We start from the raw sequence: 14,997 nt of genomic DNA, 5'->3' as shown, positions 1-14,997 counted from the left end.
ATGGCACTGTTTGTTATTATTTTTCAGTTTTAAAATATCTCATGATGAATAAAATAGGATAGTAATAAATAAAAACACATCTGTGAGTATGCACAAATATTTATATCTGTAGTGTACATCCTTAGGTCAAGTGAGTCAGCCTACGTCCCAAAAGTATGTTGGTAAACCACAAAAATAACACAGAGTTTGTTATTCCCTCTTGCCATTAATCTACAGGAAAAAAATTCCAGTATATTTAGCATGATTAACCTGTACTTAAAATTGTAAAAGGCTTTGCCTAAAATTCATTAGGTTCATCTGTTAGACAGCAACACAAAGATGGATACGTAAATAGAACCAAAGGTAGAGGTAGAAATGAAAGAGAAAAATGTAGACACAGACATGAATGCAGACATGGAGACAGAAATAAAGGTAGAAGTAGAAATGATTAAAGAGCAAGAGAGAGTGGGGGGATAGGTGAGGATAGACAAAACATACCTGTTGTCCTGGACTAGTCCTGTCAAGGAACCATGTTTATAGAAATCAAGTGCATAAGCATTAAGTGGCATTCTTCTTCCTTGGTTATCAAATATCTTTGACCACAGCACAGGAGCCTGAGTATGATTGATACCAATTGTGCGCAGAATGACCTAAAGAAATACAACTTTTACTGTTATTTATGTATAATGGAAGTTAATGCTTTCTTATATTGTGCTTTGTAGTTCTTTTCCTTAATCAACATTTTTGAAGCATACTCTTCATGGTGAAGGAAGAGGGTGTCTTTCATACACACTGGTTTGTTGCTGTCCTAAGTACACCCAGATAATAGTATCTATGAACACTGTTAACCTCACAGCATACTCTTGGCAATTTCAACCTTCTAACCAGTAGAATAATAACAAGACTCACTAGGAAATAAAAGCTAATTAAAATTTTTTTCATTATCCTAATTTGTACAGGAGATACTTTGTAAAGAGAGTATCAGAGAACTGGTGCCTTGTTTAAGAGAAGAGTTCAATTGAACTCTAACAATTGTTAGAACACAATTACCAGAATAAAAAGGAAAGGGAGAAAGATGTAGGGGGATAAGAGAAGAAGGAGGAGAAGGAAAAGGAGAAGGAGAAGGAGGAGAAAGAGAAGGAAAAGAAGGAGGAGGGGGAGGGGGAGGAGGAGGAAGAGGAGGAGGAGGACGAAGAGGAAGAAGAAAGAAAGAAAGAAAGAAAGAAAGAAAGAAAGAAAGAAAGAAGACGACGAGGAGGAGGAGGAGGAGGAACAGGAGGGGAGGAAGGAGATGAAGAAGTAAAAATAAAGAAGGAGGAGGAGGAGAGGGAGGAGGAGGAAGAAGAAAGGAGAAGGAGAAGAAACAGAAGAAAGGGAAGGAAGAGAAGGAAGAGGAGGAGGTGGAGGGAAAGGAGGAGGAGAAGGAAGAAAAAGAAGAGGAAGAAGAGGAAGAAGAAGAAGGAGGAGGAGGAGGAGGAGGAGAAGGGGAGGAGGAGGACGAGGAGGAGAAGTAAGAGAAAGAGGAAGAGGATGAGGAAGGGGAGGAGAAGGAGGAAGGGGAGGAAGAGGAGGGTGAGGAAGAGGGTGAGGAGGAGGAGGAAGAAGAGGAGACAGAGGAGGAGGAAGTAAACAAGCCAATAGCTTTTGATGTCTGCTCATTTTTTGAAAACTGTATGGGGTCAACAGGAAATCTAATATATTAATCAGTAAAACTACTTTCTAAAATAATGTGGTAGTAGCTTGGGAAGCTCTTTTATTATTAAGAGTTTTGGAATATTCTTGGGGCACCTGGGTGGCTCAGTCGGTTAAGCATCAGATTCTTGATTTTAGCCCAGGTCATGATCTCATGGTTCATGAGTTTGAGCCTGCCATCGGGCTCTGTGGTGATGGTTCAGAGCCTGTTTGGGATTCTCTCTTACCCTCTCTCTCAGCCTTCCCCCAACTTGTTCTCTATCTCTCTCCCAAAATAAATAAATAATTTTAAAAAAAGAGTTCTTGGATATTCTTATTCCATTATGATCCAGAAGACAGTTTTGACTGCAAAAATCCAGAAGATTTACATTCAAGGGAAAATGCTGCACATGTATACCAGAAATTTGCAGCAGCCCTGTTTGTAACAGTAAAGACTAGAAAAAAAACACAGTTTTTAATAGGAAAATAGATCAATGGGTTTTTTATATTCACACTCTGAAATATTATGAAGTAATAAAAATAAAATTGAGTTTCACATGACAATATGAATGAAACTTAGGGGCAACAGCGTTGAGTGCAAAAAAGAAAACAAAACAGCAAAAAACAACATTCTGGAAACTATGGAAACTTTTCATAAAATCAAAAGCAGCAAATACAAAGAGTGACTTTACAATATTATATTTTTAAAAGGAGCATTAAAAACACAAAATTTTGGATAACTGCCACCGGGGGAAAGGGGAGAAGCAAGGGAATAAAATGGAAGAGGAGCACGTAGATCCGGAGTCCATGGGTGTTCATTTTAGTTTTATGCTTTATACCTTATCTCTATGCTATTTAAAGACATTGAGCATAAATATTTAGTATTAAACTAAAATCTAACAAACAATAAAAGCTAAATATGCTTTGAGAGGTTATAACTTACACTAGGAAAGTAAATTTGCATAAAGTGAGTTGGGTAAGGCAAAGGGCATGTTGCCATCATGGAATACTCTGAAAATATCCATCAGTTCAAGATGCTACAAAACAGAAGAAATAAAACTGGCCTCCTCTCTCTAGTACACCACCAGGAACAACAATGAGTCTGAATTAGTTCATGCTCTGTACCTTAAAGATCTCTTCTAATTGACGGTGACTGTGTGGCAATAAGACACAGACATTATACCCTATTATAACTGTATTCATGCCCTCCAAAACCCCAAGGAAAATTTTGCATATGGCAAGGAAACAGAAGTTAATGGTACATACTGACCGTAAGTTAAATTAATCATAAAATAGAGAAAAGGGAAAATTATGTCTTGTTAAAATGTCTGGTTTTCAATGTTATTAGCTATAAACTTCTTACGGAAGTAATTGTTTATGATTCTAGAAATAAAATACAGGGGAAACAAGCTTCATAAAATCTTACAAGCTAAAGTCCAATCCCCTATTATTTCCATGCCAGAATTTCACATTCCTCCACAATCTGTAAGACACCACTCACATGAGGGTAAAGCCCTATAGCACTAGCCTCAAAGAGCTTCACATAATACCAAGAGCAGTAGTTTCTAATTCATTTTTGAACTATATACCTTTTCGGTAAAAAAAAAAAATCCTTTCCCATCTCTTCTTTCATTAATGTTTTTCTCTCATCTTATAAAACAGAAAGTCTCCTCAAACTTACTATGGTACATTTCCTTGGGGTTTGAAAATGTACAGACTACCAACAAAGAGCAATACGGCTTTCTTATCAAGAAAATGGATGACTTTACAGACTAAGTTAAAAATGCTTTTTTTCTTTTAAATTAGGTTGTTTCCAACTATTTGAATTCAACAGAATTAAAGTGGATCTAATTAAGCTATTCATTCAGAGCACATTCAAAATATATTTGTGATAATAGATTGCTAGGTGATTTGGCACAAACTCGGAAGGAATTAGAAGAATTGTATACCACTGTTATAACAAAAGTTGCTCCGTTCTGAGCTGCTTATCTATCTGAATAAGGTTTCTCAGAATTCAAATTAAGATTTAATTCTGGAACTCCGTCTCATTCTAAAAATAAGTAAATATTCATCCTCAGTTGTATGGCCTAATTTTAAAAGAAATAGCTTCGTCCATCCCATTCATATATACATTTCTAATACAATATTAATTTATTCTTAGCAATGCTTCTCAAAATTTGTATTATATTTAAGTTTCTGTAATAAACAGGAAATAACCATTAAACTGAAATTGCATACTATTTACGCTAAGAAATGTGTCAGGTAGGGTGACTTCATGTTTAAAAATATATTACATTAAGGTAAAATTATGTAGGGGAAGGTACAATCTAAATACAAGAGAAAAGAACTATGCCATATTTGAGATTGTTAAAAATTTTATTCTTGACTGCTTTTAGCTGTATAATTATGGTTATTCAAATGCTTCAGTATTCATATTCTTTTTTATGTATTAAAATGATATGATGGCTTTATTTTAATTTAGCAATGTTTATCTAAAGCTAGAAATTATATCATCAGAAATTATTTGAATTTATGATTAAAATGCATGTGTCGACTTAAAATGCACAAGGGTCTATTTAGGTTTTCAAAATTCTTTTAAGTGATACTGGACTATTTTACATAATAGGGGACTATCTGATTTTGGACTAGGATGGAGTTTTGACACTAGCGTTAAACCATAATATCAAATGTAACAAAAGTTTTTTTCTTCTCAAACCTTGTGTTAAAATATAAATTAAATTTCTACGAGTTTATTCCAACATTCAATGGGTTGTCCAGCATATTCCCAAAGTGTCTAGTTCTTTGCACTGCATTTTGGACACTAGTGATCCTGAATATATATGGCATTGACAGCATCTATAACAATACTGGGAAAGCTTGAAGACAGTTTTATATGCTCTTTTCATGGCAAACTTGCACCAATCTACAAAGAGAGAAGGGAAGTGGTATTACTGGGAATTCTGCATAATGGAGCAGGGTCCCTCAGGCCAACATTGAAAAGCTGAAATCATACTGGCCTCAAAAGTGACATTTCCTGGATAATTCTGATCATACACCTGAAATTTTTTTTCAATCTGAGAAATTTGAATCCTTTCTAAATAGCCTAGAATATAAGTCCAATTCTTTCTCCTTTTTAAAAACATTTTTAAATGTTTGTTTATTTTTGAGACAGAGAGAGAGAGAAAGTGCAGGGGAGGGGCACAGACAGAAGGAGACACAGAATCCAAAGCAGGCTCCAGGCCCTGAGCTATCAGCACAGAGCCCGATGCGGGGCTCAAACTCAAGCACTGGAAGATCATGACCTGAGCTGAAGTCAGATGCTTAACCGACCGAGCCACCCAGGTGCTCCAATCCAACTCTTTCTTAAGGATCTTTTATTTATAAACCCCATTTCCACTTACATGGTTTGGAGTATTTGGCTGAAACAAATCACCATCAGAGTTTCCAGAGAGGCAAGCAAATGGAGAAATAGCTACTCTTCCTTCCTTGCAGTTCATCAAGTGAGACACAAGTTGGGAATCCTCACATTCTTTTCCTGTGAAATCTTGCCATAACAGGTTGGGATAGATTAATTTTTAAAAATCAGACAAACTGTTGAGCTTTATGCACCTATACTAACTAGACCATGCTGTATATGGAGTCCTTCAACTTTCCAGGACCGACATCAGACTGAGATACATCACATAAAGTGAGTGGTACATCTGACATAAAGTGAACAGCACAGAATTCATTCAATAAATGTTAGCTATCAATATAATTATCAATGTAACATTTTGCATACTTCAGTTCCTCGATCACCAAGTAATAAAAGCCTACATTTAAATTGCATAATCTTTTAACATAGAATTGCTGTTATTACCTTGGCGCTTTTTCCTATTGAACTCAGACATGGCCTCAGAATCCTCCCAAGACTGGGTGTTCCAAGAGACCACGATTAGTAGGTTTGAGAATGGTATGTGAGAAGAAACATTCTTTCCATTCTTACTCTTAAAAAGCACCAGATTATGCATTCAGTGTTCACTCTAATTTGCAATGAAGGCAGAATATTCATGCACTCCTATTTTGTCTCCTCTGGGATGCTTACAATGCTTCACTGTTGTCTGCTTTTGTTCATGCTGCTCCCACTTTAATAGGGCCCAGGAAGCTATGGGCCCTGCTTCCTTAACTTTTTCCCAGTTGAGGAGTTAGGGTATAGTGAAACTAGGAAATTACTACTCATGGCTCAACTCTTTTCCTTTATCCCAGTCAGTTTTTCCTGTTTACTTTCCCCTAGAAGATTTCTATCCAATAGCTTATGAAAAATAACAGCAAAGATTAATGTGTATACTATGTGCTTAGCACTGTTTTAAGGTATTCACATATATTAACTGAATTACTTAAAGATCACCCAGACTAGGTAGATAATGTTATTTTCTTTTTTATATATTTTTTGAGAAAATGGAGGCATGAATATGAACTCATTTGCCCAAGGTCTCACTGCTAATAGCAGCAGAGCCAGAGTTTGGACCCAGGCAATCTGCCAAGAGTCTATGTTCATGAACACTACACATATTTCCTCTCAAGAAAACAAGTGACAGAATAGTCTCTTGTTTCTCTTCATCTTACAGATGTCCTTAATGCATGTGCCAGGCTTGCCCCAAAAGCAACCTTTAATCAAGATGGGTTTACAAATGACTCTATTTAATTTTATTCTCCATTACCCTTCTGACTTCTAATAATCAAGAGCTTCTTTCTTTGGAAAGTAGAAAGAATCCCCTTATTTTAAGGCAGACTGATATTTCCCAGGCTCTACCCTTCCTCTGGGAAAAATATTCTTAGAAAAATTACTTTTTCTTTCTAATCCACAATGGGGCTAGGATATACTTACTTATTTTTGACAATGGGAGTTGATATTCCTGTTTCATATCAGCCAATTTAGAAACACTTAGTAGGAAGGAGGCGAAGTCTTTTGTAACGTTCATGTTATACTCATGTAAAGCATCATTAAAATCCTCAGGAAGATCCTCAAGGAACACCTAAGTCAGCAAGAAGATCATTAAGAACACCTAAAGGCCAACTATTTTTCAGAAAGATCTATATATCTTTCTCAAAAACTGAAACTTTGGAAGAATGGCAAAGAACACCGCAATATAATTCTGTAGTTACCTATTTATTCAACAATGTAACTGCTTCATTCCTTCATCTGTGAAATTAAGGTAAAGTTCATTTTTTGTTTCTACATGCATTTATAAAAACCAATACCCTCACTCTCAAAAGTTTGCTTTCACACTACTTAATCGACACCCTCTTTATAAAAATTTTTTTAAGTTTTTATTTAAATTCTAGTTAGTTAACGTAAAGTGTTATATTAGTTTCAGGTGTGCAATTTAGTAATTCAACTCTTTTGTAAAACACCAGGTGTTCATCACAAGTGCAGTCCCTAGTCCCCATCATCTGTTGCACCCATCCCTCCACACACCTGCCCTCTGGTAACCATCAGTGTGTTCTGTATAGTTTGGAGTCTGTTTCTTGGTTTGTCTCTCTCTCTTTCCCCCCTTTGACACTTCTTTTACATTAGACTTCTGAATATTTCAAAGAATCTAGTAACATGTTTCGAGAGCAAACAACAACAAAAAGTACACTTGCATGCCTGGAATAACTCTCACTTGGTTGGGAAGGTTTTCAAAACCTCACCGGATTCATTTTGTCAATATTTTGTTAATTATTCTTGCACCTACATTCATAAAAGAGATGCATCTATAGTTTTCCTTGTTATAATGTCCTTGTAGGGTTTTGGTATGAATTTTAGGTTTTTCTCCCCCAAAAAAGTGTGTATCCTCTAGAAGAGTTTGTGAAAAATTGGTGGTATTCATTGAATGTTTGAAAGAATTCTCCAATGAAATCACCTGGGCCTGTTTTTGTTTGTTCATTTGTTTTGTTTTCATGGAGATTTTTAAAAACAATTGATCACATTTCTTTGGTACCAGACACTGAGGACTTTTTATATCTTCCTTGGTCAGTTTGGTAAAGTTGCATTTTCTAGGAATTTTCCCTTTTTGTACAAATAGCCAGATGTCTTGGCATAAATCATTCATAATATCCCCCTTTTGTTCTTTTTGATGACCGAAGTAAGATCTGTAGTAATGTCCCATTTTCCTTCCTGATATTTGTAAAATTTACCTTAAGTTAGATTTTCTATTTCATTTGTTTGGTTTCCCAGCTTCTTGAGTTGAAAATTAAATCATTGAATTTTTTTTCAGCTTCTATTCTTTCCTACAATATGATTATAAGGCTATAAATTTCCCTACAATCACTGAATGAATTGCATCTTGTATGTGTATGCTTCTTTCACTATTTAATTAAAATATTTTATAATTTCCATTTTATTTTTGTCCTATATGTATTTTTCTTATTTTAATTTTTTAATTTTCTTTTTTAAGGAATTTAATTTATGCCCAAGATGTATTTTATCATAGTAAACATTACAAGTACAATTTTTTTTTTAAATTTTTTTTAACGTTTATTTATTTTGAGACAGAGAGAGACAGAGCATGAACGGGGGAGGGGCAGAGAGAGAGGGAGACACAGAACCGGAAGCAGGCTCCAGGCTCTGAGCCATCAGCCCAGAGCCCGATGCGGGGCTCGAACTCACTGAACGTGAGATCGTGACCTGAGCTGAAGTCGGAAGCTTAACCGACTGAGCCACCCAGGCGCCCCCAATTTTTTTTTTAAACCAAATAGTGTTAAAAGGCTTACAACTACATCAGGTCTCTGTATTATACCCATGCTTTCAGTCTCAGAACCATGTTAACTCTTTTGCTATTTCTTCTGATGTCCTACATGTATTTGGAAATGAATCTGTTAATTTTCAGACACTTAAGGTGTTTCTGATTCTTCTGGTATTGATCTGGCATTTTCTGACCTGGCATTTACTTTCAAACTTTCTTGGACTATATAGCTAAGATGTGATTTGTATAAACAGCATATAATTGTGGGGGTTTTTTTCCTTAATACAATCTAAAAATGTTAGTATTTTACGTGATGCATTTAGCACATATATATTCAATGTAGTTACTTACACAGTTGAGTTTATATATACTATTTTAGTATTCGGTTTCTATCTTGACTATATATTATATATTATTTTCTCTGTTCTTGTCTTTTTTTTATCAGTTTTTCTTCTATCATCATTTATTTGTGCATTATTTTGCTAATCTTTACGCCCAGAGATTACAAAATACATCTTTAATTTACATGACTCTTAATACTGCAAGAACCTTAAAATATTCAAATATATTTACTCTTCCCAACACCTGCATTATAAATGTCATGCATTTTAGTTATGTATATATATTATAAATTTATTATAACATCTTACAATTATTTTTAGGTACAGTAGATATTATCTACCCACACATTATCCTTTCTAGTGCACTTCATGCCCTGTTATATTTTCAAGTTTCCCAAGTTTAGATTTTTTGTTTACCTAAGGCATATATTTCTTTTAGCACATACACAAAAACTATTAGAACTGATAAGCAATATTAGCAAAGTTGCAGGATACAAAATCAACATAAAAAAATTTGTGTTTCTGTACATTAAGTATTTGAAAAGAAAATTAGGGCAATCTCATTTACAATAGCATCAAAGGAATAAAATATTTAGGAATAAGCTTAACCAAGGAGATGAAAGGTCTCCACACTAAAAGCTATAAAACACTGAAAGAAATTATAGGGGACACAAATAATGGAAAGGCATGCCATGTTCATAAATTGAAAGAATAATTACTATTAAGATGACAAAACTATCCAAAGTGACCTACAGATTCATTATAATTCTTACCAAAATCCCATGGCATTTTTTACAGAAATAGAAAAATAATCCCAAAATTCATACAGAATCACAAAACACCCTGAATAGTCAAAATGACCTTGAGGGGAAAATAAAACAAAGCCAGAGGCATCACCATATCTAATTTCAGAATATATATCAAAGCCACAGTATCAAAACAGTATGGTACCAGCATAATGAAAGACATATAGACTAATGGAACAGAATAGAGTCCAGAAATAAATCCATGTATATGGTCAGCAGCTCTTTGACAAGGGTGCCATCTATCCGATAAGGGGATAATATCTAAAATATATAAGAATATTCTATAACTTAAGAGCAAAAAAAAAGGGGGGGTAAAGGACATGAATAGACACTTCCCCAAAGAAAACATGCAAATGGCCACCATATATATTAAGTCACTCAACTTTTAATGATGGGTATTATCAAAAAATCAAAAGATAAGTGTTGAGGGGAATATAGAAAAGTTAGAATTCCTATACACCCTTGGTTGCAATGTAAAGCGGTACAGCCACTATGGAAAAAATTTGAAGGTTTCTTCAAAAATTAAAAATAGAACCATATGATCCAGTAATCCCATTTTGAAGTATATATCCAAAATAATTGAAATAAAGATCTTGAAGAGATGTATGTACCCCCATGTTCATTGCAACATTATTCACAATAGGCAAGATATGGAAACAACCCAATGTCCATCAACCAATGAGTGGATAAGATAATATGGAATATACCTACAGTAGAATATTATTCCATCTTAAAAAGGGAGGAAATCTGGGGCACCTGGGCGGCTCAGTCAGTTAAACATCCAACTCTTGGTTTCGACTCAGGTCATGATCTTATGGTTTGTGAAATTGAGCCCCATGTCAGGCTCTGTGCTGAGAGCACAAAGCCTACTTGGGCTCCCTCTCTCTGCCCCTCCCCTGCTCTCTCTCTCAAAATAAATAAAAAACATTAAAAAAAAAAAGAAGGAAAATTTTCTATTTGCAATAACATGGATGAACCTAGAGGATATTATGCCAAGTAAAATAAGCCAGTTGTAGGAGGACAAATACTTCATGATTTCACGTATTTGGAAATTATACCTTATAAATTTTTATATTCCATTTATATCTTAAATAGTCAAACTCACAGAAGCAGAGAACAGAACGGTGATTGCAAGGGCCTAAAGAAATGGGGAATTGTTTTTCATTGGATATGACATTTCTGTTATACAAGATAAGTAAATTCTAGAGATCTGCTGTACAACAAACTACCTATAGTTAACAATACAATATTGTGCACTTTAAAATACAAGAGGATAAACATCATGTTAAGTGTTCCTACCAAAAAAACAAACAAACAAAAAACACCCCACACACTAGGAAGTTTGGGGATGTGATGAATATATTTAGTACTTTGCTTATAGTGATGATATCATGGGTATATGCATATGTCCAACACATTAAGATGTATACATTAATCGTGTGCAATTCTTTGTATGTCAATTATACTTCAATAACAATAAAGCTAAAAAAATAAGGTAGATACATGCATATCTTCCTGATATGTTATTAATTCAATCACAATATATTTACCCTATTTTAAACTATATTTAAAATACATGCAAAATATATGTACATATTTCTGTATGAAAATAGAGTAGGATGAAATTTTTGCCCATCTTCTTCTAGCTTCCATTATTTTGGTTAAAAAGTCGGCCTTCAATCTTATTGCTTTTTTTCAAGGAAATGTCTATTTCAGCTCTAGCCAGTTTATGATTTTTTCTCTTTTTTTGACTTTGAGTAGTTTTTGTTTAATATTTCTTTATATTTACCCTTCTTGAATTTGACTTATAAGCTTTTGAAACTATGGAGTGCTATCTTTTATCAGCTTTGGAAAACTCCCAAGTTATTAGTTTTGAATACTCTTCTGCCATTTTTCTCCCTCTTCTTCTTAGGGGACTCCCATTACATAACATTAAACATTTTGAATGTGATCCATAATTCTCTTATGCTATCTGCCTTTATTTTAATTTTTTCTCTTTGTTACCATTTGGATACTTTCTATTGAGCTGTCAGCTCATTGATTCTTTCTTCTGATATATATATTCTGATCAGATATATTTTTCAATTCTTAAGTCTCCATTTAATTATCTGAGAAAGGGTGCCTGGGTGGCTCAGTTGATTAAGCATCCAGCTCTTGACTTCAGCTCGGGTCCTTATCTCACAGTTGTGAGATCGAGTTCGGCATCAGACTCTACACAGAGCGTGAAGCCTGCTTGGGATTCTCTCTCTTCCTCTCTCTCTCTGCCCCTCCCCAGCTCATGCACTCTCCACATAAATAAACAAATATTAAAAAATTATCAGATAAAATTCTAATTATATGGTGAAAGTCTCCATCTTTCTGAATTTTGCCTATCACTTCTCCTATTTTCTTTAACATATTAACCATACTTATATTCTTTGTCTCTTAACTCCAGTATCTGAATCATCTCTGTGTGTACTACTATTGCTGCTTTTCTTGCTGCCATCTGGCCATATCTTCTTGCTTATTCACTTTTTTAGTTTTGTAGCTTTTTTTTCACCAGAAATTGTTTATTAAAGGACCTGGTAGGCTGATGTCATCTTCCACCAGAGTGAGTTCTCCCCCTTTTGTATTTGGTTAAATGAGTGAAGATGTGATCACTTTGATCCAAGTAGAGATTAAAGTGATATTGTTGGTATTGCTAATATTGTTTTCCAGTTTTATTAAATTTCAGTCTATATCCAATTTATCTCTGTTCCTGAGTCATGACCCTCTTGGAACTTTGAGTATGAGACTGGTGGGCCTAGTTTTCTCAGTCCTAAGACTGCCAAAGATTTACCTCTTTCCTACAGAACTTCCTAACCCTTTATATCCTTCAGCTCTAAAAGCCTTCAAAATGTTTTGAGGGGGATACAAGCCTATGAATAAATGCAGAACCTTCCTTTGCGTGGGTTTTCTTTCTTTTTTTTTTTTTAACGTTTATTTATTTTTGAGACAGAGAGAGACACAGCATGAACGGGGGAGGGGCAGAGAGAGAGGGAGACACAGAATCGGAAGCAAGCTCCAGGCTCTGAGGTGTCAGCACAGAGCCCGACGCGGGGCTCGAACTGCAGACCGCAAGATCGTGACCTGAGCTGAAGTCGGACGCTTAACCGACTGAGCCACCCAGGCGCCCCTGCGTGGGTTTTCTTTAATAAATTCCACAAGACTACAAAAAAATTTTGTGTAGTAACCCAACATTTCATGCAGATCTGGGACTCAGTATAAACATCCTCAGTAAACTCATAGAAATACGATGTCTCTCAAGTTTTTGTCACTTTAGCCCCATGTGATCACTAAAAGCTTTCATAATTTTTTTAATCTCACAGAAGAGGCTCTGTATATGCTAAGAACATTTTCAAACCGTGTCCAGAATCAACAAATTCTTTGGGAGAAAAACCATGGTTAGAGATCCCTATCACACCTTGAATAAGTTCTTGCCGTTGTATAATTTTAGCCAATCATTGTTTCCAGAGCTCTCTGTTGCAATACAAATGATGACCATTTACTATACCTTACCTGGAAGTGCACAAATTTCCAATAAACTTTAAGAAAAGCGAGAGAGAGTGACAGTGAGAGAGAGAGGAGGTCTTCATGCAAAACCTTCTTTTATTGTGGATTTTTATGATGTCTTTGTGAGAATTCAGATATTGACTTTCCCAAGTTTAATATAAATCATTTAAACAAAACGAGCAATACTTCAAGCGTATACATGTGATGAAAAAAATGTGAAGATGATAGACCAATAACTAAAGATGTGTTCACTGATCAAGACAACATTGTGTGAGGCCTAAGATTTGTATTTGTGGAATTAGACAATATAGATTAACTCATCTCTTTTTGTTCCTTGTCACCTTTTACTAAGATTATGTAGTATAACCAGACTATCCCACTTTCTCAGATTCTTATAGAGTAAATTGGTAATAGTATTTGATGTTGATTTAAAAATAGCAAATCATGATCAAAGAATATTTTGCAAATAAAATCGGCAGTTTTTTGTTTCTATTCTGTATGAGTCAAGAATGATTTCTTCAATGACTATTCTAATATTTTTTTCAATGAGGACATTAGAGTTCACAACATATATTTCCTAACATAGCCCTATCTCAACATAAAAAGACCCTATGAGAACTACAGATTCAATGATAGGGACTTTTCTTTAAGTTCATTAAAGTTCCTTCAATGTATAATTATCTACATGGTCTCTTTAGCTGCTGAATGCTGTAATTTGACACTATCATACAAGCAAATGGAAAACATGAACAAAATTCTTCATCTTATTTTTCTTAAGGCAATTGATCTTTTGATAGGTTTACAGGGAGAAGCTTATGAATTTGAGGTTAAATTTAATAGTCATTACAGAAAGAAAAATTATTATTCCACAAAACAAATGAAACCTATGTTGATAAAAATCCTACTGCTGCTGAATCACTTATGATAGGGTCTATTTAATTATACTAATTATTTAATGTTATCAGAAGCATACATTTTACCTTTGATTGATAAAACTTGAGAGTAGTATCTTGGAACTTCGCTGGAAGCAGTCTTCTTCCAAATAGATTTGCCAATACTAACACTAGCTTTTCCATAACATCTTGAGAAAAATGTTTTGAGCCTATATAAAACAAAGTGTCTTGTTACAAATGTAAAAACCGGTATCAATCCCATTTTTAACATTTAAATTGTATGTTCTATTGCATTTCATTTCATGAAAACTGAAAATCTGTGACAAATATAGCAACCAAGGAATGACTCCGTCTGCTGACAGTTTACATCTGTGCCTTCTTTTCCACTCTTGCTACTCCCACTCTAATTCATACCCTAGCCATTCCAACCACAAATTGCCTCATCTCCTTACCTGGATTCTGCTCCCCAAATTCGGGCTATGATCAGTTTTCCTGAAGCATTTTATGATCATGTTTCTCACCTATTCAAACATCTCTGATTGTATCTAATGCCTCATAAACAAAATCCAATCTCCTTAGTCTAGCATTTAAGGCTTTCCAAAGTACAGCCCACAAATCACCTCCCAGCTTTACCTCCCGGTCTTACCTTCTCGCCACTCATACTAAGATACCATCAACTTGACTTACGTTCTATTCTTCACAACACATGAGCACTATACAGTAGTGATTACAAAGGTGCTGCATTTAATAACTTGGGCTCCAGAATCAGACTCTTCCTATTTCAATCTTGGCTCTGACACTTAGTAATTTGTGTGACCATGGCAATTTATTTAACTTCTCTGTGTCTGAGTTTCCTCATTTACAAAATAGTGATAGCCATATTATGTGCCTCATAAAGTTATCAAATTTTCTATCTCCATGTTTATAATAGCATACACCCTCATACCCCACCCCACCCACACACACATAACAATAAACACAACGGTATTTCCGCTTGCAGGAACTTATTTCTCCTGTTGCAGAGCTTTTGAGGGGACAGAATTTCCTGAGTATCCTTGTTTCACAGAAC

At 34.9% G+C, this 14,997-nt stretch overlaps 1 protein-coding gene across 1 annotated transcript in view; it reads right to left on the bottom strand.

Annotated features, from left to right (window-relative positions):
* Positions 1 to 14,997, bottom strand: part of LOC102953951 (DExD/H-box helicase 60) — a 182,791-nt gene that overhangs the window by 17,749 nt on the left and 150,045 nt on the right. The window contains exons 36-39 of the mRNA XM_042983654.1: positions 14,016 to 14,137; positions 6,518 to 6,665; positions 5,052 to 5,194; positions 478 to 629 (exon numbers count right to left, since the gene is read on the bottom strand). Coding sequence (XP_042839588.1) covers positions 478 to 629; positions 5,052 to 5,194; positions 6,518 to 6,665; positions 14,016 to 14,137 — 565 coding nt within the window. The remainder of the gene's footprint in view (positions 1 to 477; positions 630 to 5,051; positions 5,195 to 6,517; positions 6,666 to 14,015; positions 14,138 to 14,997) is intronic.

Source organism: Panthera tigris, chromosome B1 (genome assembly GCF_018350195.1).
Source record: "Panthera tigris isolate Pti1 chromosome B1, P.tigris_Pti1_mat1.1, whole genome shotgun sequence".
In the NCBI taxonomy this organism is placed as follows: domain Eukaryota; kingdom Metazoa; phylum Chordata; class Mammalia; order Carnivora; family Felidae; genus Panthera; species Panthera tigris.
The sequence above is the reverse complement of the archived record's forward strand: the minus strand, read 5'-3'. Positions and strand labels throughout refer to the sequence as shown.